Source organism: Lactuca saligna, chromosome 8 (assembly GCF_052625555.1).
Source record: "Lactuca saligna cultivar CGN05327 chromosome 8, ASM5262555v1, whole genome shotgun sequence".
Classification (NCBI taxonomy): domain Eukaryota; kingdom Viridiplantae; phylum Streptophyta; class Magnoliopsida; order Asterales; family Asteraceae; genus Lactuca; species Lactuca saligna.
The window spans coordinates 27669282-27692213 of NC_136424.1; the positions used below are offsets into that span (position 1 = coordinate 27669282).

A 22932-nucleotide genomic window follows, 5' to 3' on the forward strand; every position below is an offset into this window, starting at 1 on the left:
TACAATATACTCATTTAGTATAGAATTGATGATGTTACACAATCAATGCTACAGGTACTGTAAAATTGTGTCCGAATAAACCTTAGAGAGTCAACATACAAATCAAAACTCAAAGCTAATATCCTTAAAAACAACATTGTAACATATTTATAGATATATTATTTCATATAACATGCATTCAAAAATATATGATAAAGCATCGTATATTTAATATTTGTCAAATATTATTTAATCATATTATAAAAAGAATCTTTATGAACATAAAAAAAAAAATTAAAAACAATAGTTGAAAAGGTTGATCAATCATCAAAAAGACACGCTTTAATTTGGATATTGAAAATCCTTCCATGTTATCGAGTCAAACGGTATGCCATACACTCCACAATTGTGTCACTATGTTCTACGGTCTAATACGACGACTATTATCATTGACTTCAAAACCTCCCTCATCTTTCTCTCTCTAAAACCTTTGTATGAGTATTAAAATTTTTACAGAAGTTTCGTTTTTGACTTTTGAATTTCTGTCATCTTTCAATTTGATCACCTGGGCACCTTCCTTCTCTTTTCTTTCGATTCGACGGAGAAATTGTCAGAAAAAAACCCCCCAAATTTCATCCGATACTAGCAAATTAAGAAATCCTCTCTTCATTCTCATATGTTATTTGTATTATTGATAAAAACACCCTTTTTGCGTCAATAATTGGTACAACAGGTCGAAGGATGAATTCACCTTTGCAGAAGTTCAATTGAGTTGCAGAATACAAGGTAATTTTGCTTGTTTTTCTAAAAATTATGCGTAGGTGTTATTGTGATTATGATTTGCAATTAGTTATTGAGTTTTGCTGTGAGCTTCTGATCCAGAGTGGATACTACTGAACCAAATATGCGATTCTTCATTTTCAATTTGACTTTGAGATTGCTTTTATGCTTTTCATATTTTGGGGTTTTGCATTGATTTTTGCCAATGGAAATTGTAGTAGAAATCTTGATGTTATAAGATGAAATCTCTAAGATGTGTCAAATTATGAAGTGAATTGGTGGTCTTTGAAATTTTGCTGAAATTCACACAAATTACTTCTGCTTGTAATGAAAGTTGCAACACGAAGGTTTGATTATTAATCTATGGACTAAATTACCCTTTATTAGTAACATGGACTATGTCCTATACTCCTATTCGGATGTTCTGATATGAATGTAACAAGTTCCATTATTGACAACATTTCTATAAGAGTTGTCTCCTTGCCCTTACAAAGTATCAATGACATTGATTTTAATCCAAAAGATTATCTCTTTTATGGTTCTTGAGGAGGGTCATTTATGTAATTGACTAATAGTTGATCTTTATTCTCTTATTACTGTAGAAGACCTCCTTGCATCAATGTCTCAATACCAAGGCTAGAAGTGTCACACTTCCAGAATTTCCAAAAAGCTAGCAACATTTGAAGGTGAACATCCTTTCTAAATATAACATGTTTGTAGCTAATTATCTATATCTATAATTTTGGTTTGCAATTTATCGAATATGATTGTTGATTTTTTAAAACTTTCACAGGCTGCATTCAGTCAAATGGCAGGGAGCTGGGATGAAAGTCATGAACTTGGTAGCCAATCAGATGATAGCTTCCAATACGAAAGACAACACATAGAGCCAATTTATGATGCATTCATATGCCCTCTTACAAAACAAATTATGAGAGACCCTGTAACCCTAGAAAATGGACAAACATTCGAACGTGAAGCCATTGAAAATTGGTTCAACGAATGTAAAGAAAACAACAGAAAACTCATCTGCCCCTTAACATTAAAAGAACTAAAAACAACCGATATGAATCCAAGTATTGCTTTGAGGAACACAATTGAAGAATGGAATGCTAGAAACGAAGCTGTCCAGCTGGACATGGCCCGCAAATCTTTAAACATCGGTTGTCCCGAGACTGATATTTTGCGTGCTTTGAGATTTGTTCAAGATCTTTGCAAAAGGAATCTTTCAAATAAGCATATAATTCGTAATGCTGATTTGATTCCAATGATTGTTGATATGTTGAAGAGTAGTAGTCGAAGAGTGAGGTGTACAACTTTGAAGACTCTTCATGTTGTGGTGGAGGATGATGATGATAATAAGGTGACTAATTTAATTAATCTTTGATTTTTAATTCGTTAATTTGAACGAAAGTTGTATCATGTATGTGATTCTTTTTGTTAATTTGCAGGAAATAATGGCGGAAGGAGACAACGTGAGGACAATAGTGAAGTTTTTGTCTCATGAACAATCTAAAGAGAGAGAAGAAGCTGTATCTTTGCTCTTTGAGCTTTCAAAATCTGAAGCTATGGTTGAAAAGATCGGATCTGTTAATGGAGCAATCTTGATATTAGTTGGAATGACAAGTAGTAACTCTGAAAATGTGTCAACAGTTGAGAAAGCGGATAAAATTCTTGAAAATTTGGAGAATAACGAGAATAATGTGAGACAAATGGCGGAAAATGGTAGATTGCAACCTCTTTTGACACTTCTTCTAGAAGGTTCACCAGAACTCAAACTCTCCATGGCGTCATACCTCGGTGAGCTGGCATTAAGCAACGATGTAAAAGTCTACGTGGCAACATCCGTGGGGCCCGCATTAATCAACCTAATGAAAACCACCAACATCCAATCACGAGAAGCCGCCTTAAAAGCCTTAAACCAAGTCTCCTCATGCGAACCAAGTGCCAAAATCTTAGTTGACCAAGGCATCCTTTCGCCATTAGTCCAACACCTTTTCACAAGTCAAAGTCAACTCCCGATGCGCCTCAAAGAAATCTCCGCCACAATTCTTGCCAACATCGTAGCCTCCGATTCCGACTTCGATTCCATTCCCGTGGGCCCCAACCACCAAACTTTAGTCTCCGAAGACATAATCCATAACCTCCTCCACCTCATCAGCAACACGGGCCCCGCTATCGAATGCAAACTTTTACACGTCCTCGTGGGCCTCACAAACTCACCCGTTACTTTGATAAGTGTTGTGTCAGCAATCAAAAGCTCGGGTGCTATTAATAGTTTAGTGCAATTCATTGAGGCCCCACAACAAGATCTTCGTTTAGCTTCGATTAAACTTTTACATAATTTGTCCCCGAACATGGGACAAGAGTTGGCGAGTTCGTTACGTGGGGCTGCCGGTCAACTCGGTGGGTTAATCAAAGTGATTTCAGAAAACATTGCGAGCACCGAGGAACAAGCGGCGGCTGTCGGGTTGTTGGCGGACCTTCCGGAACGTGATATGGGACTTACAAGACAAATGTTGGATGAAGGCGCGTTTGAAATGGTAGTTTCTAGAATCAAAATGATAAGACAAGGGGAACCCAGAAGATCCCGTTTTGTAACACCGTATTTAGAAGGACTTGTGAGGGTCCTTTCGAGGTTGACTTTTGTGTTGACCGAGGAACCGAAGGCTGTTTCGTTATGTCGTGAACATGATCTCGCGGGGTTGTTTGTTGACTTACTTCAAGTCAACGGGCTTGATAACGTGCAAATGGTTTCAGCTTTTTCTTTAGAGAATTTATCTCAAGAATCGAAGAATTTGACTCAACTCCCTGAGATTCCGCCACCTGGCTATTGTGGGGTGATGTTTCCTTGTTTTAGCAAACAACCGGTGATGACGGGGCTATGTAGGGTCCACCGTGGGGCGTGTTCTAGAAGGGATACTTTTTGTCTTCTAGAAGGTCCCGGATTAGCTAGACTTGTGGCGCTTTTGGATCATACGAATGAGTTAGTGATTGAAGCTGCATTGGCTGCTTTATCAACTTTGTTGGATGATGGAGTGAATATAGAACAAGGGGTTGCTGCTTTATGTGAGTGTGAAGGGATTAAGCCGATTTTGGATGTTTTAGTTGAAAAAAAGACTGATAATTTATGGAGGCGAGCTGTTTGGGTTGTTGAAAGGCTTTTAAGGACTGAAGATATCGCGTATGAAGTTTCGGGTGATCCGAATGTTAGTACAGCTCTTGTCCAGGCGTTCCAGCATGGCGATTATCGGACACGTCAGATTGCTGAGCGGGCGTTGAAACATGTTGACAAGATTCCAAACTTCTCGGGGATCTTTCCCAACACATAATGGAAGATTCTAGAAACAATTGTCGATGTTGTTGTATGATATGTGGTTTTGTGTTATGTTTTATTTTATTTTTTTGTTTCTTCATATTGTTTTCGTTATACACTGTTGGTGTGAAGGGATTTTGACATTAATGGCTTTTAGCCGTTTTTGTGATTTCTTTTACGTTGGATAGTGTATATAGAAAACAGATATGATGTTTTTTTTTCATTAGATGTGTATAATTGATTTTTTGCTTTGTTGTTGAATCGAGGATATGTTGGGTGTAAAATTGTGCAGTTGTTTTGTTGTCTTTACTTAAAAGAATTTGTTGAGGAAGTTGAAGGGTGTATGTCGTTTGAGTTGTTGAATTGTAACATAAAAAAAATGTAATTTAAGTTGATTTTATTTTAGTGAATGTGTTTCCAAACTCAACAAGACAACAATGAACGAATTATGATATAATATATGGGATTTGGTTACCAAAAGGTTACTTCTATTGTAGTTACCTTGTCTATTATTTGATTATAGTGGTTCATAAGGTTGTGTTTGGTTTTAGAATGGAGGGATTGGACAAGCTTTTTTGTGCTCTATTCGATGATGAAACGAGGGGGTATTTGTTTCTTTTGTTTATGCGTCTTTGCAGAAACAAAAGACAAAAAACAAACATTAATTATGCCTTTTGCATAGCAAGAACCAGAGAATAAATTTTTATCTTCTATATTTTTTGTGGTACTAAAAGTTGTAACTTTTTTCCAACAAACTTAGTCATGTGTTATCTTGCATAAAAAAACATTATCTAAAAGTTGAGTTTGAGAATATGTTTTCTAAAAATAAAAAAAAAAGTTTTTGAGATTATGTATTTTACATATGTATGAAAATTGAATGAAAATATGTTTTTTTCTAAAAATTTGCCCAAAAGTATATGATATCCGACTTGATTGCAAGTGTATGATAGTTTTTAAAATAATTATATAGGGAAATATATCATTCAAACTTACTTATGTATTTTCAAAATCTTCAACTTTATTTTATGTAACAAGTCAAACATGGTTGCCTTAAAACTTTTTAATTTGATTCAATTAGGTTAGGTTGACTTGCAAAGAAAACGACTAGTTGATTTTAGTTATAAATGTGTTATAAATATAAAACTATTCCTAAAAAACTAGTTTATTTAGTACATTATTAAAAATGAAGTATTTATAAAAGTTTATGTATTATTATATTCAGGTTATAAAGTCATGACTTTTTTTATGTAAAAGAAAATGAAAAAAATCAACAATTGTTTATTAAAAGTTACAAGATACCAACAACTGTAATATAATATTCTCTATTAGAAGAAAATACAATAAGAATATAGTCTATAATACTTTGTTATGTTAAAAAAAACTATTACTTTATCATTAGAAAACCCTGAATATAATTATTTTCTAAAGGTTACCGACTAAAATCTCAAACATATAAAGGATTGTTCGATTTCTTATCCTTTTCCATTAACAATTATGGAAATGAAAATTTTGTTTTATCACTAATTAGTTTAAAATATAGATTTTTATGAAGATTTCTCTTATTTAAACTACATTTGACATGACCTTTAGGCATCCATAATGCATTAAACTTATTTGAGTTTATTGGAGTAACACAACATCATTTACTTACTATACAACTCTATATTAATTTTCCTACAATGTATTGAGCCCAATAAAGTTCAATAAAATATATATTTAATAGTTAAAAGATTTTTTTTCCCATTGAAGAGTCCAGTGGTTATTGAACTCCGTCTCCATTGAATGTCAACATGACATCCCACAATGATAGAGTTTAATCCATTGAATATCAATTAGATATGTTATCTCATTCAATTTTTTCATTGAACTATACATTATGGATGCTCTTAGCATGGTTTATATGTTATTTATTTATTTATTAATTTTTCACTTTTTGCATACATTTATACATATTTTTATCTAGATGTTTATTCTTATCTATGATGAAAATATATAAGTTAATACTTAATGGAATTTATATTAAGTATGATTAGTTTAACATTTAGATATGTTGGTAAAAATTGTTTAGTTATATAAGTTAATACTTAATGGTATTTATATTAAGTATGATTAGTTTAACATTTAGATATGGTATTTATATTAAGTATGATTAGTTTAACATTTAGATATGTTCTATCTAAAGGATGTTTTATTGTTTTTCAAAAAATTGTTTATGTTGAGCAAAAAATTGCATACTGTGTTGCTAGTACTATGAAGTTTGTGGTTCACCGTTCAAACTAAAATATTTATAGAACTCGGTTGTTATTGTGATCAATAATTGTATAGTGATCACTACTTAAAGGTATATATATATTTATAACGAATTATCCTTAGTTAGAATTATGAATCAATAGCTACTCTTTGGTTGAATGGAGAAATATTGGGAAATAGATTGCTTTGGTTGCTATTGAATGACATTTAAACATGTGATTTGGTAAACAATCTATGAAGACAAAAATTATAAAGCTCTACAAAAGTCAACACTTAAAAGGGCACATATGCAATTTCTAAATCTCAAAGGGGGCAAATGGATAATACAATCAATCTGATGTGGCGGATCCCTTCCAGCCTGCGCCAGGCGGCTCTTCCCGATTGGTCACAACACTCTTCTTCCACGTAACCAAACTCTCCGGTCAGCGGTTAATATTTTAGTTTAGATCGCTGCTTATCAAATGAGTGTAGAGTAGGTGTACGCCGTAGAGAAGAACAGAAGATGACGATGAGGGCGGCGTTGCGACGGTTGATCTTCGTTGCGGCTATATTTATCACTTTATCTATAGCTCATTCCATTCATGACAAATGCGCAGCTTGCAATGCCGTAGCTGTGAGTAATCAACCTTTCCATCATTTGATCTTGAAATTGTTCGATCTGTAGTTTGCTATGGTGCATCCAATTTGTGATTTTATATGTGATGTATTGAAATCTGTGCTGGTTTTGGGGTAATTGGAAATTCTATCCTAGCTTGAAAACCTAAATGTGTTTAGCTATTTTCTGTTAAATTTAGAGTTATGAAGATTTATGTTAATTAGCCTTTGTGATTTGTTCTAGTAAACAAGTACTATGATTCCGGTTTCTAGTACTTTACTTCAAGTTTTGTGCCTAAGACTGGAAGTGCTAATCTTTGGATTATCAAGCACCTGATTTCGTGAAACCCCTGGAAAGGGTGGAAATACAGTTTTAAGGAATGTGAAGAAACATGATCTTAAAGATATCTAGGAATATGATTATCGCAAACGCCTTATTATCTTCCCTTAGATTTCTAACATTTTGTTTTATGTTGGTAGAATCTTTTTGGAAGGAAGAGATTTCTGTTTGTAGGAGATCAAAAGGAATTCAAGTTTTTTCAGTATTATATGTAAATAGGTGAAAGCCTGAAAGGAATTGCAATGCAAATTATGTTAGTAATTTGTAATTTCTTTCTTGATTTATAAAAACATCATATATGAAATGAACATTTACACAACCCATTTACTAAATTTTCTTATTTAGGAAGCTAACTGTTTATAGAACTCTTTTAGAATAACAATAAACTATAAACTAACTAAACATAAATTGATCACTACCATGGATTTGAAACTGATTAGTGCTTTCACATTTTGCAGGAGGAACTGGAACTTGAAATGATGAAGGTACACTTTTTTTTTCTCCTTTTTCTCCAATGCATTATTTCATTCCTGTATCATGACTTAAAACTTATTCAATTATCTATTCTGTAAATTATTTTTACAATCATGTTTTACTTTTATATTATTCCAGGAAAAACCAAAAAATCATCTAGATATGAGGCATCGTTTGGATTCCACAGGTCAACGCAGAGGAAAGGTAATAGATTACAGGTAAAATTTTAAATAACTTTTCACCTTTCTTTATTATTTATTAAAATAAACTTTTCCCACACAAAATTTTTTATATGACAACATAATACAATAATCAATTTCTGTTATACAGAGTCAGTGAGCTGAGAGTTGTTGACCTCTTAGATGGACTTTGTGATAAAATGCAAGACTATACTCTTCAGAAGGTATTATTATTCTTATATCTGAATAATGAAGTAAAAACTTTATTCTTTCATTTTGTTCATTATTTTTTTGGAAATTATGCAGATAGATTCAAACAAAAAAACATGGATTAAAGTGGATGATTGGGATGACATGACTAGTAGTATGTATTGGTGAATAACTTCCTTCAGTAAGCTTGTTTTATATGGTTTATTTGTTAATTAAAATTAAAAAGAGTTAAGTAAAAAAATGTTGACTGATTTCAAGTAAGTTTGAGGTTTTATGTGACAAATCTTGTTATTTATATTTTACAGATAAGCAAGAATCACGTGCTCATTCGAAAGAGATATCATCTTATTGTGGAAGGTGAGATGAGAAAACTAATTTACACCATAAAAATATTTAATATTTTCTATTGGTATTTTTATTTATTTGTGTATACTTATTTTCCAGGTTACTTGAGGAAACCGAAGATGAGGTTAGCCAAAGCTTTCTTGAACTCGGTTTAATGAGCTACACTTCTATATAATCTTTTTCAGTTTTTTAAATAATAAATTATAGGATTATCTTAAGTAATATATAGAATAGTGTTAAAACTAATAAATAAAAAAATACAGCTAGCGGAATTGATAAAGAAAGGATCAGTCAAAGTAGGAGAAGTGAGCAAAGTTTTGTGTCAAGATCTTAGCAAACATTGCAAGAAAACAAGGTAATTTTGAATATTTCATCCCATTTCTCATCTGTTACGCATGACATGATATAACAGAATATGTTGTATTGTGTTGTGTTTGATGTTGATATTTTTGTGTAGTGGTCAACATGAGTCAACCCATGATGATGAAGATGATGAAGCTAATGAAGAACTTTGATTGAATAAACCCAAACAAGGATGGGGGATGGAAGCATACTAATACGGATATTAGTTGAGATGAACTTTGTTTTATTTTTGTATCTTAAAATTTTTGTTGGAATTAATGCTTATCTTCAATTTGGCCTGTAAAAGAGGACAAAGAAACATGTTGGACAAGTGATCCTTAATGTATTCTTCATTGCATTGGATCTGTTAAGTCGAATATAAAATTTAAAAATGTATGTTCAAAATCAAAGTTTAATTATAAAAAATAATTCAAAATCAAAATCGAATTCCGTCTTGTATTAATCTTAAGATTTATTAAGTATGAAAGTTATAATCATTGCTACTTCGAATTCATAATAATCATGAAAGATATAATCATTGCTACTTTGAAATCATAATAACATGGTTCTAATGTTCATGCTTAAGAAATCTTTCATTTTTATTATTTTTGGTAATTATTTTATTATGAAAAATTTATATCTTATTTTACAATTTAGTTTTTTATGAATTCCTTTTTACCTTTTTTTTACATATTTGTTTTCTAGTATGTTCAAGATTTTTTTTCATATATATAAACTAGTTTATTAATTTTTTGGAGTGAAAAAACATTTAAAAGTTCGTTTTCTTTACATATATTTTTTACAAACAATAAGGGCACTTTTATGTATTGCTAAACTTAATCGATTAAAAATGTCTTAAGTTAACCCACTGTATATCAAAAAAAATTCCTAAGCATCGGCATGGTACAGACTTACGAAATACTTTTTACAAAAAAAAAAATTATTCAATTTATTTATAAATTCATTTTGTTACATGTTTTATAAAGATTTTTTCCTTTTCAAAATTAGTTTTCTTTCAGCTTTTTACATACGTATTTATTTTCATGAATATAAGGTTCTAAAAATATGAAAAAAATTATTTTTATTTTTAAAATATTCATATCTACAAACTAGGAGTACACCCTTACTTATTGTACATTCATAAAACTTCTGCAGAGACTGTAATTTACTCAAAGAAATAGTGTACAATGGGGAAACTAATTAACCATCAAGAGTACTCGACTTACCAAAATGTACAAAATCTCAAAACAAAAAAAAATAAAAATAAAAAAACACCAATAATCTCAAGTCTTATTTCCCAAAACTAGTACACAAATTAACATTTAAAAAAAAAAAAAAAAAAGGGTTATAAACACAAATTACACATCCTCTCTCTCACGAATTACCATCCAAAACGCCCTTAAGAAAATTAATCCCTTCAGAAGATATACTCCTCCTATGCCCCACTTGCGGTTGCACCTCAATCCAGGGGGGCGGATCCGGTGAGAAACAGACCACAATAACCGTTAAATTATCACACGTGTTTCTCTTAAGCGCTTCCCTCACAAGCTCTTTAGAACACCTCTCAGGATCATTATGAATCATCAATTCTTTTCTAGCAATTGTTACAGCGCATTGACTACTCATCACATCCCATAAACCATCACACCCCATGATCACAAACTCATCTTCTTCCATTAACAAAACTTCTTGTAACTCTGGTTCTGAACTCAACGGGCAGCCTGACCCTGACCCTTTCGGGAACTTCATATGCCAATCCCCAAGTGCCCGGGCAACCGATAGCTGCCCGTTTAGATACCCGTCGTATATTACACCACCCAGTTTTTCAATTCTGTGTCTTTCGGTCACACTGTTTGGTTTGTGGTCGTTTGAGAGCTCAATTGCCCTGCCCCTTTTTCCTAAAACTGCCCGACAATCGCCCGCGTTTGCAACCACCATCTTCCTATAATCATCATCATGTTTGAGAATTCGGATTACTCTTTTTACCAGATGAAGAAGAGAATGAAAAGGAGAAGGGAATCAGAATTCAGAACCAACCAGCTTACCTTCCGAATATGAAGGTGGTTAATGCAGTGGTTCCGGAAGAAATGTCGACACTGCTGTTTGCTGCAAATGCTTGATCGGCTTTCATGTATGCGTTTCTTATTGCTTTTTTTAAACAACTTGGGAACTGGGGATCTTCGACTATGAATTTTAATATGTTTTTTCTAACATAAGATGCAGCATCTGTGCCACCATGTCCATCGAAAACCTGTTGATTGGAGGAATTGGTGAAGATTTAGATGAAGAAAAAAGAAGAGAGATGGATTTTGGAAAGATGGATACCCCGTAGAAAGCTCCGAGGGAAGGAAAACCTTCTGTTCTGTCTAAATGTTGAAGAAGGTTGTCTATACATATATGTTCATCTTCCATGTATTCCTTTGGCCCCTTCTCTGCACAGCTTCCTGATCGAATCATAGGCATATATTCCGATTTCCCATCAACAATCCCAAAGTTAAAGTCCTAGGGAAGTACGATTTGGGCAATATTAGTCATTCTAACACTTGTAATTTGTTTAAAATTGGGTTTAATCAAGCAACTGAATGACGAATTTAAGATGTGAAATATGAGCTAGTAAGTATTGAAGGGAAGAAATGATTTAAATACCGGATCTGTAGGTGTCAGGAGTGTCGCCGTGCTCATGCTATGACGGACTAATGAAAGATGCCTTGGAGGTTTTCCGATATCCAGTTCATTTAATTGCTCTGAATTCTGTGATTTCTCTTCGCCGGAGATAATATCGTTAGTGAAACCATCTTCTACCATTACATATGACGGCGAGTAACCGGTGCCGGCAGCCATACTCTATTTTGGGAAATAAAACTTCATCGCAAGTCAAGTAATCTACATAAAGCCTCTGATCATGTAACTTCGACGATCGGATTTTTTGATACACTGATGATCACTTCTTAATCAACGAAACAACGAACTAGATATAACTCAGTGCCAGCAACAAAAATCGCAATTTTCAACAAAATCTCGGTCGATTGAAGCTAAATAGCGAAGCAAAAAAAACAAATCGTGTACGAACAATGGAATCTATGGAAAAAGAACCTCGGATCCTACTCAAAGTATGAATTTCAGAAATCACGATCGAATATTTCACTATAATTAGACAGCATGGCGGATATAAACAGAATTGCTCGCAGATGAGAAGCAGGTGTGATGCTTTTGTTCGCCTATTTATCTCTATTGTCACCCAATTTAAGAAACCCTAGAAAGCACTGTCCAGAAACAGAAATCAAAAAGGAAAGGGAAGAGGAGTGTACATATTTATGACAATATTAATTACAGTTAGACCCCTATAGTTATGGATAATTCGTTAACATCCACAAATAGTTTATGTGGCACTATTGACAAAATAATAATAATAATAATAATAATAATAATAATAATAATAATAATAATAAGTAACAGATTATTTTGTTTGATAGTTATTGATCATATATATGATTGATTCAAAGCCTTACTCAGCTTCTTGCCATACCTAGTAAAATGTGTATCAAATGTTGTAGAACGGAATCAAATTATTCTAATCATGGTATTACTCGGTCTGAATTAATTGAGTCGAACTCAACATATTACCAAATCAAATAAGAGATATATCAAACAGCCCCTTACTCTTTATAACATGCGATTAATGAAATTAGTCAGTGTTTCAGGACGTTTGGTACAATTTGTGAATGATCTCTGAACGAATCAGAAACATTACAATATTTAACACCCTGCTCCCGAGTTCAACTTAAGAAGAGAAAATAAAGGAAATGCGTGAAAGTGAGAGGAAAGTAAGAGAAATTGGTGTTCTCGAATTTCATTAAATGATGAACTGGAATAAAATAAAATGATCACTTTCCCTCCTAACTTTGCTTCTGATTTGGAAGGATTTGAAAAAAAAAATAATAAAATGTTAAACTTTCCTTCCATTTCTCTCAAACTTGAGAACACAAAAGACATATTTTTTTTCCTTTCTTTTCTCTTCTTTGATACAACTCTAGAGTAGGGTGAAGGTTGCAAGCAATTAAGAAACATTATATAGTATCTTAACCATTAAGAGGTTGGAACCATTAATTCAACATTCAATGTGATTTAAAAGACAACATTTACATATCTCTCTGTGATTGTTTGTATAGTTGTTGATGAATAATGTTATATCGTTGTATATATAAAATTCATAGTAGAATAGTAACATAAAGTACTGTTCTCACGTTCTCACATTAAATTGTGTTCTCATTTAAACTTAACTGTATATATATATATATATATATATATATATATATATATATATATATATATATATATATATATATATATATATTAAGCATAATGTGACAAGTAAATGATTATGGGAAAATAGGGTAGAATCATACTTTTATTGCATATGAAGGAACTTATAGACCAAAACTATGCTAAAATGATATTATGAAGTTATTAATATTTGTTAGCAACGTAATATGTTTAGTTGTTAGCGCTTATTAGAATAGGCAATCGTCAAATACAAGTTAATTCAATAAGGAGTTATGTGGCAATACACCTTTCAAATCGATAGTGGTAATTAATTTTTAGTGTTTGGTACCGATCAATTGTAAATGCGTCAAATTCCCAAACCACGCTTTAAATTATGTTTTTTTTATAGCAATGGACCATTTTATAGGTGCATGTTCCGATGTCAATAGAGAAGATATGTGTGAAGTCTTAAATAGGAAGTCGTGTCAATTGATGTAGTAGTTAATATATATATATATATATATATATATATATATATATATATATATATATATATATATATATATATATATATATATATATATATATATATATATTAGATTATGATCCGCATTAAACGCGGGAACACATAACTAAAATGCAAATTTATATAGATATTACAAAATAATTATAAAAAAATAGGGTTATTGCTATTATTGAAATGTGTAGAAATTACACTAAAATAGGTAAATATATATAGTGTTAAAGGACCTCTTTATAGACAACATTTTTTGTTTTATTAGTTCAATGACCTTGTTTGTCAGATATAAGTACATTCGAACATTTTTTACTTGTGACACGGAAAACAACTATATATAATCAACCATAAGTGAAAATGGATCTACACAAGTATAATCAAACATTTAACAATGTACTTTCAAAATACATTGTTATTTTATGGCTATATTGCGAAATATAACTTTTTATTTCAAAAAATAACAACTTATTTATGTTCCTTCAAAATAAACCATGTAACACCCCCCCCCCCCCCCCTCACAATATTAAATATAATGAAACTATAACCAATAAATCTGCAACGAAGCTAATCATCTCCCTCCACTTCATCTCTAATATCAGATATTTTTTTTCCTTAATCTAAATTATTGTCACTATCATCAACAATGTTAAGATTCATTGATGGCTTCTTTTTTACTTTAGGGATAATATGACAGAAATCATTTATCAAGTCCATCATTTATGTTTATATCTTCGGGTTTTTTTTTTTTTGTTGATTTTGATATGCCTTCTTCGGTTTACAACCATCTTTTTTTCAGGCTCATTTTTTTTTTATGAAATAACATTTTTTTTGTGAAATTCTTTCTACGGTTTTGAGTATGTGCAGGTATGTTGATTTTTTTTGAAGTAAAGAAAGTAGGGTTTTTGTTCGATGTTGGTTCCTAGGTTTGGTTCTTATTTTTTGTGACTTCTCATAATCCATTGTGTTTTATTTTCCATCTTTATCTACAATCTGTATGTATAGAACACTTTATCCATATAGTCATTCACTATAGAGTTTAATGAAGGAAAAAAGAAACACCCATTTAGTTTTATTTACTTTGAAAATTATCGAGTCTCCATGCAAAGCTTACAACATAATGAAAAAAACAAAAAACCCTTATGAGGTAAATGTCAATTACGATTCTACCCCTTTTCCTCTTGTAACAATTATCTCACTTCAAAACATCTACTTTTGTGTTTCAGCATATTATTGATATCATGAAAGATCCAAGCATTGTTGCATTTTGGTTAATCGCAATGCCTCAAATTATGGGAGGATTTAAATATGGTGATGAGGTCAAACATAAAATATGGTGGTGATACAAGGTTCTTCTATTTCTTATTTATTTATTTACTTATTTTTTAATTCAACTTTATTACGAAATTAAATAGCTTCTTTTGTTGATATTAGTGTTTCTTATTTAGAAAAATATGTGATATGATCAACTTCGTGATGCTATAGCAATGGGAAAACTTGGATGAGCAGGAAGTGAGATAAATTTATAATTTATTAACTTCAATGAGAAATTAATTAATTACAATTTTGTTATTAATTTTGAAATACAACAGGGATTATATCAATGGATCCTGAACGTGCAAGAAATGATCCAGTGGTAGTAAAGAACATTCCTTACTATAAAGGAAAAAGCAAATTAGGGGCAGAAGTGATGAAGCTCAATCTACTACCATGACCTCAAAACCAGGGGGTGATCAGTATAAACAAAAGTTTTTTCATTTATTTTTAGTGATTTACATATTTGGTCCATGTGTTTAGTTGATTTTTTTGGTTTTGGTCCCTAAAAGAATCAGGTTGTAGTTTTTGGACCTTGTTTCACTGTTTCATAAAACTTTTATAATTGCCTAAGTTAATAGCCTAGCTATTAGTTTTTTTTTTTAATCACCATTTTGCCTTTGAATCAAAACTAAAAAACATATAACATAACAACAAAATTTATATATTTTTTTTTCTTTTTTTTTTTACTTAAGTTTAGAGTAGATTACATTTTTGGTCCTTGAGTATACCTGATTTTTTTTTCAGAATGTTCTGAGGGGGGTTTTTGGTATTTCAGGGTCAAATGGTGACTCTAGTTGAGTGCACACTTCTATTATACCGTGCATTCTTACCTACCCATGTATGGTACCGATTCTGTTTGAAAAAATAATACAGGAGCCTATTTTCATCTTTCACAACATGCTTATATTTAACTTTAAAGCTCACATCAATTGTTGAGAAGGTATATTTCTTATTCTTATTTTGTTACTACCGAAGACATAAAAAAACTTTCTAATGAGGGCGTTCATGTCTTTTGTACAACCCATCTGTTATATTATGTCATGTCATCTCTTCTTTTGTCTATTGATTTTTTACAAAGGTATACACACACATGTAACATCATAATTTCATTATATATAACATCTAATTTTAACATTGAGTTTACTTTTTTCGAAAATAGGATCATAGTTACCCATTAAAAAGATGGAACCAAGAACCGAACACAACATCAAAAAAAAAAAAAAAAAAAAAAAAAAAAAAACAACAACAACAACAACAACAACATTATACATCCAAATGATAAGTATTCAACAAAGAACCATATGAATAAGTAAGAACATATAATTTCGAAAACAATATCAAACTTATAGATTAAAAGGATTTAAGGAAGAAATATATACATTTATTCGACTAATCAGACTGATGGGAAGGTTGAAGTTTTTTTGCATTTGTTTTCTACGTGGGAATTTTGACATAATGTTTGTATAAATCGATTATTAAAAAGGTTTGAAATATATATACAAGTCAATATGATGAAAATTAGCAGGTAATCAATTGAAATCTCATTTAAACTTAAAAAAGAAGATATCATGCTTGAAAACTGTATTGATTCATAAAAATATCCGAAACTTTTGAAATTTGAAATTAATAGTTTCCGAGATTTCAACATATAATGTATTTGGAAAGTAATTTTGAATGAAAATAGAGCCTAAATTTAAGGTTTACATTAATAAGGAACCAATTTTGTAGTTGTAAGTTTGGAAAGAATTCAAATATCATTTTAATTCAATTCCTACATTTAATTTCCTAATATAACGGATTGGCTTCTTGTTTGATCAAGATGACGTAAGCAAATTGATCTAAGGGTGTAAAACCTATAAAGAAAACACAATCAACGATCCAGATTGTTTTAGATGATGTCATAAGGTTTCTCTTTTATATATATATATATATATATATATATATATATATATATATATATATATATATATATATATATATATATATATATATAAGTATTTTTTTCATTTTTTATTATTATTTGTAAAAAAATAATAAAAAATTAAAACTTAAAAATTTTAAAAATAAATAAATAAACTCCTTATTGGGCCATTTTTCACATACCAACTAATATTCATCCTAAATATGGAATTATGTCTCATACCCTAAACTGCGGGCCAATCTCAATGGCCACGAAAGCTTAATAGTATCGGGATAAATAAATTATTATGTGATAGTAACATTAGTTTTTATTTAAATTAATATAAAAATAGAAGAAATCATTAACATTGTTGTTAATGGTTTGTTGAAAGTCTAGTAAATTCTTTCTACTTGTTATAAATTGGCTTTAGAACTTCTTTTAGAATTCAAACACGATGTATAAAGTCCCATAAAAGCTCAAAGTGATTTGGGGTAGGGAGTACCCCTCATATGGACACGTTTACGAGAATGATTTTGACGTTAGCAACTTAGATGTTACACGTTATGGACTAAAGTAGTGGCTCAATGATAAAATTGAAACACTTTTGAGGTTCTTTTTTATTTAGGTTAACAACCAACACTAGTATGGACAATAAAGTAATCTCATAATACATCTTGGTTTGTTTGGTTGGGATTTTAATTACTTAATTGTTCGTTGCATATTTGAATGATTTGTGTTTTGATTGTTCATTATTCTTGCTTTTTAATGTTAGGCAAAAGTAATAGGTGAATCTTCTTGACTGAGTTTTAACTTTTAATGAAGAGATATTTTTTAAGGGTTTAGTTATTTGTCGTGTCGTATCGAATTAGTTTCATGTTATAAGTTGATCATTAATATTATCCTTTTATTTTTTATGTTGTGTAGTGCAACTCGTTTTCTTATTGTGTGTTTGGCAAAACTAACGGATAACTGAAGTTGCAAGTCATAGGTTTTTATGTCGGCAACTTAGTTGGAAGTTTTTAAAATTGTAAAATCATAAAAAGTTAAAGTTAAAAGCTCCGAAACTACTTAAAATAAGTTTTAGAATATTAGTTTTTTTGTTAATTTTTTTTTTTAATTTGAGTTTTTATAAAGTAAAAGTTAAAATCTTTTAAAAGCTCTTAAAATCGTGCTACCGAACACACCCTTAAACGATTTGAAATCTAATACCCAATCTCGTTTATTCTTTGTTGGATTTAAGAGGTGGTTGGGATTGTTTGTTTAACTTCAAGAGTGTTTGACTTATTATGATAGTAAAAAGAGTTTTAAAAAAAAAAGTGTTTGTATTAGCTTTTATGGTAGAAAAAAAATTGTACACTTGTAAAATGACTGAAAATGACATGCAAAGAAATGAGGAGCGGAAATGAGAAGGAGAGAGTTCATTAAGGGTAGTATAATAATTTCCGGTTTAAAAAGTCAGGATTTCCTTATTTTTGGAAACCTCATTTTAAAACATGTCAAAAAATCATTTTGAAAAGCACTTATATAATAGTTAAACATTTTTTTATTGGTTTTTTGAAAAAACAACAAGTTAATAAACTATTTTGAAAAGCAATCACAAATACTTTCTTTGATGTTGCGGTTTAGACCTTATAAATATGTTAGATTAAGTCCTAAAAATGATTTTTGAGTGAGTTGATCGAAGAGAAGAAAAAATAACAATCTCATTTTTTATTGATAAAGAAGATTGTTAAAGAAATAAAAAATTATGCATATGTTGGAAAACGTGTTTCTTAAAGTCCTACTACTTGCTTATTTAGAAGGGATATTGCTACAAAATCCCCTAAGTTTGTCAATTTTAACGGTTTTACTCAAAATCCAAATTTATGTTCATTAATCCTTAATATTTTACAAACTTTTGTTAGCTTTTAGCATGTCAAACACATATTTTCTAGTTTCCATATGAAAAGCTTACATGGAAGTTATTCTGAAGTCACATTTGACGTAATGTTTTGACTTTAGCTGGAAAATCGAAAAGGAAATAAGATATTTGGGTTCAACCTGTAACCTCAAGGATCAAAGGAAATCATCGTTTCATTGGGCTCAATCACAACTTTGTACAAGACCTGTGAACTAATTTATATAACATAACACACATCTAATTACTTAAAAAATCAAGCCTTCGATAAAAGAAAAACAGGATAGCTAGGATTCAAACCCCATACCTCTCACACACAAACGAGGCCCCTTATCGGTTATCAGTAAGCTGGAAGTACTTTTATGCATTTTTTTATGTTAGAACTTCAATATAGAATGTTTGTTAACCTCGGAACATTAAATACAATGTTGATTATTATTATTATTATTATTATTATTATTATTATTATTATTATTATTATTATTAAGAATTTAGAAAAATACTTTTAAATATGTTTTTAGATGTATACATATATTTTTAAATGTAAAAATATGATTTTAAAGGTATAAATATGTTTTAAATGTATTTTATAAATATTTAAAAATGTATTTTTACCTTTGAAAAAGTAATTATACATTTAAAAAAGTATTTACATATTTAAAAAAATATTATACATTTAAAAGTGTTTGTATACCTTCAAAAAACCATATTTTTACATGGAAAATATATATTTGTAAAGTAAAAAAATATTTATTTGTATTTAATAGGTATAAATATGTTTTTAAACACATAAATATATATTATTATGTTTTTGCAAGTTTCATATATATATATATATATATATATATATATATATATATATATATATATATATATATATATATATATATAATTGTGAATTGTATATATTGTATGACTGTATGACATGGACCATCATATTAGATTTATAGATAGTTAAGATTATATGGTGCACCATAGTTACAATTACAATTGAACACAATACACATAAACATTTCATTTTAATAAAAGAAAACTCAAATAATAATTGTAAATGTATAACTGACATATTAATTAATTCTCGATAAAGAAGTTGAGATAATTAAGGAGAACACAATTATCATAATTCAAAAAGAATATCTGGTTATCAAAATCACTCTAACTCTCTGGATATCTAAGAATTGGTAGTATACAAATCATACTGAAAAATCGAAGAATTCATCCAACAAATAGAGAAATCCAAAAGAATGAATATTAGGAAGACGAATGTGAGTTCATTCTTAAAGAATACAAGTTTATTCTTAAAGAATACAATTTCATTCAAACACATATTAACACATATTTTCCTTCTAATATTCTTAAAGAATACGATTTCATTCAATATTTTTTTTATTCTTTCGTTCTTAAAGAATATGATATTTTACGTAATAATCTTAAAGAATACATGTTATATATTAGACAATAGCATATAATTCTTTAATAATAATGTATTAAAATATAATTAAAGATATATATTAAAAAAAAAAAAGAACCATACTTATAACATAAAACAACCATTTTTATAACATTAAATAAAAAATATACAATAACTTGAATAATATACAAAACTTGTTATATTACATTAAATCTATCATCATGTTTGGAGAATATACTATATATATATACACACACACACACACACGCACACACACACACACTAGCTGTTTACCCGCGTCAAACAACGGGTGGTGCGAATAGTTTTTTCAGAATTAAGTTTCTAGACACGTTCAGTTATTTTATACAAATACACGACGCATGGTGCAAATAGTTTTTTCAGAAATAAGTTTCTAGAGACGATTAATTATTTTATACAAATAGTTTACTATATCTGAACAATAATCAATAAACGGACATGAAATATTACTATATGATTTGAAAATCTAATATTTTAGAATTGGTATTTCTTTTTACTAACATTTTGTGTGGTTTCATTTTGCTGCACTTATTATTTCATAGTGTTTTTGTTAATCAGTTTATACATGGATTTAAATATATTTTTTCTTAAAATGTGAACCATAAAAATAAATAATTAATAAAAGTAAAACCAAAACAAATATATTCAACCATCACGTCACACTTTACTAATTTATCTTCTATGGTTCAACTTAAAAAATAAAATTTGAACATCAAAATCATAGTATACAATGATGAAAATATCCTACCATTTCTCATTAAAAAATCTAATATAGAAAGATATAGAATGAAAAAAAAAATTGGAACGACAGAATGACACACTATTCTTTGTGATATAAACATTAAAGTTTAATTAAAAACCAATAAATTTTATAAATTAAAAAAGGAAAGAAATAATAATCATCATGTTGACCAAACAATTTATGTAGTTTTTTTAAAGATTTAAAAAGGTTCCCATAACAAAATTTATAGAAGCAAAAACATTAGACTTCAAATATAAATTAACTTGCAAAGACAGTTAATTAGAAGTAATATCATTTAGGATTTTGCATTCTCCGGCTAATAATGTATAATGACATGTCCCATACCACATTGTTTCTAAAATCAACATCCAACCTCTATTTGCCCAATTTGCTTACAAAGTACAATACCTAAATAAGATAAAGTAAATTGAAATTAATAAAATGTTGTGAAATAAAATTAGACAGCCATAATACTCAAATATCAATCAATTAATACATAGGATAAATGCAAGATAGAGCAATAGGAATGGACATTCATTAAAAGTGCTTTAATTGGGTGGACTTTTCTACAGAAAGGTGTTTGCCTTCTAGTTTATTCCAAAACTCACTTTCAGGCTTAAGAATGGTTCTCATAGATGCAATCAAAACATTAGTGTCGTTGTTGTCATCATCTGAAGTAGTGTTAAAAAGTGGATCCAAAGTGTTGTCAATCTTTTATCTGATTCATTTGCTTAGAAATCATTTTTCCAATCTTTAGGAAATTTAAAATTTTTAATAATAATATGTTCAAAGTATAGGAAGTATTTATCCCCGATAGCAAGTTCAACCTTTTCTGTTTCTTCATCTTCAGCTGAGGCTGAATATTGTTCTATGTGCTGAATTAGCATGGATAAGTCACTTGTTAACAGAGTTGAATGTTACATACATAAACCCAATTCCTTTGAAATGTAATAATCAAGTTGTTATCGACATTGCAACCAATCCAATATTTCATGAGAGGACGATACATATCGAATTGGATTGCCATTTTGTAAGAGAAAAGTTATAGGCCGGTCTTATTACTTTATTTCATGTCAATTCTAAGCAACAATTGGTTGTTGTTTTTACTAAATCTCTCTATGGTCCTCAACATCAACAAGCAGTCTCCAAGCTAAGTTTTCTTCTGTACCCCCAGCTTCAGAGGGTGTCAACATATATGAGTCAAGGGCAATACCCTGTCAACGAATGTTATATTTTACTACAATTATAATATCTTATTGGAACTAAATGATAAGTGGATGGGGGATAACTCATATTGAGTGATATACTTGTGTGGTGTGGGATCCCCTGAAAACAATTTGCTAGTGTATTTGAGCTTTTCAACTTTAGCATCAGTTGGGGGAATTGTCCAAAAAAACGTAATACTCTACTTGCCATATTTTATCATCTAATTTGATAAATATGGAATGCGAGAAACAATGAACTCTATAACAAAGTGATATAATCTCCTACCATGGTGGTTGATGAGGTAATTTCTTTGGGATTTTTAAGGCATAAATATAGAGGAAAGCTCAATCTTTGTAAATGGTCTGATTGGTGTTGCTCTTATTTATTTTATTGTAATCTGCAATGTAAACTCTGATTCTGTCATTGGCTAGTTTCTTGCTAGTCGAGGGTATACATATTCGTCGTTTCTCTCTCTCTCTCTCTCTCTCTCTCTCTATATATATATATATATATATATATATATATATATATATATATATATATATATATATACACACATAACTACTAGAAACGTGAGTATTACCGACATATTTTTAGCGACGGAAAAAATCCGTCGGAAACTGCAACAGAATACCAACAGATTTTCGACGGATGAAGAGTTAGGAAAGTAGTGACAATACTGTGACGGCTTGGCGACAAAATAAACTTTGTCTGTAATCCCTTACAAAATACTGTCGATTTACCAACGGAAATCAACAACTTTGTGATTCTCTTAGTATTCCGTCGGTAAAATTAATATTATTTTGTAATTTTTTTTAAACCGTGAGGGCATTT

General features: G+C 30.1%; 3 protein-coding genes across 4 annotated transcripts; 2 read left to right on the plus strand and 1 right to left on the minus strand.

The window, feature by feature from the left end:
• Window positions 1-381: 381 nt before the first annotated feature.
• On the plus strand, window positions 382-4480 carry LOC145009145 (U-box domain-containing protein 44-like). 2 transcript variants are annotated; one of them, XM_078967814.1, is made up of 4 exons: window positions 382-765; window positions 1362-1445; window positions 1553-2122; window positions 2211-4480. In XM_078967814.1, exons 3-4 carry the CDS (start codon window positions 1568-1570, stop codon window positions 4089-4091), a joined length of 2436 nt encoding a protein of 811 aa, XP_078823940.1. In that variant the 5' UTR covers window positions 382-765; window positions 1362-1445; window positions 1553-1567; the 3' UTR covers window positions 4092-4480. The 2 variants fall into 2 exon arrangements, with proteins under 2 accessions (XP_078823940.1, XP_078823941.1); XM_078967815.1 differs by having other exon boundaries at window positions 1365-1445.
• A 2270-nt stretch (window positions 4481-6750) lies between these two features.
• On the plus strand, window positions 6751-9201 carry LOC145008022 (TLR4 regulator/MIR-interacting MSAP protein). Its single transcript, XM_078966635.1, has 9 exons — window positions 6751-6938; window positions 7718-7744; window positions 7872-7951; window positions 8064-8136; window positions 8219-8276; window positions 8428-8479; window positions 8567-8591; window positions 8731-8822; window positions 8925-9201. The coding sequence occupies exons 1-9, from the start codon at window positions 6828-6830 to the stop codon at window positions 8980-8982; spliced, it is 576 nt and encodes a 191-aa protein (XP_078822761.1). The 5' UTR covers window positions 6751-6827; the 3' UTR covers window positions 8983-9201.
• Window positions 9202-9946: 745 nt separating this feature from the next.
• LOC145011527 (putative protein phosphatase 2C 27) lies at window positions 9947-12090 on the minus strand. Its single transcript, XM_078970258.1, has 4 exons — window positions 11456-12090; window positions 11135-11311; window positions 10855-11060; window positions 9947-10751 (listed from the first exon to the last, which is right to left on the minus strand). The coding sequence occupies exons 1-4, from the start codon at window positions 11648-11650 to the stop codon at window positions 10184-10186; spliced, it is 1146 nt and encodes a 381-aa protein (XP_078826384.1). The 5' UTR covers window positions 11651-12090; the 3' UTR covers window positions 9947-10183.
• Window positions 12091-22932: the final 10842 nt, after the last annotated feature.

Bases quoted from the DNA above. Each gene is read 5' to 3' on its own strand.
- LOC145009145 (XM_078967814.1), top strand. From the start codon at position 1,568: ATGGCAGGGAGCTGGGATGAAAGTCATGAACTTGGTAGCCAATCAGAT. The intron at 2,123-2,210 runs GTGACTAATTTA...GTTAATTTGCAG, and splicing joins AGGATGATGATGATAATAAG to GAAATAATGGCGGAAGGAGA.
- LOC145008022 (XM_078966635.1), top strand. From the start codon at position 6,828: ATGACGATGAGGGCGGCGTTGCGACGGTTGATCTTCGTTGCGGCTATA. The intron at 8,592-8,730 runs GTTAGCCAAAGC...AAAAAAATACAG, and splicing joins TTGAGGAAACCGAAGATGAG to CTAGCGGAATTGATAAAGAA. The intron at 8,823-8,924 runs GTAATTTTGAAT...ATTTTTGTGTAG, and splicing joins AAACATTGCAAGAAAACAAG to TGGTCAACATGAGTCAACCC.
- LOC145011527 (XM_078970258.1), bottom strand. From the start codon at position 11,650: ATGGCTGCCGGCACCGGTTACTCGCCGTCATATGTAATGGTAGAAGAT. The intron at 11,061-11,134 runs GTATCCATCTTT...TCCAATCAACAG, and splicing joins CCCTCGGAGCTTTCTACGGG to GTTTTCGATGGACATGGTGG. The intron at 10,752-10,854 runs GTAAGCTGGTTG...TGATGATTATAG, and splicing joins ACCACCTTCATATTCGGAAG to GAAGATGGTGGTTGCAAACG.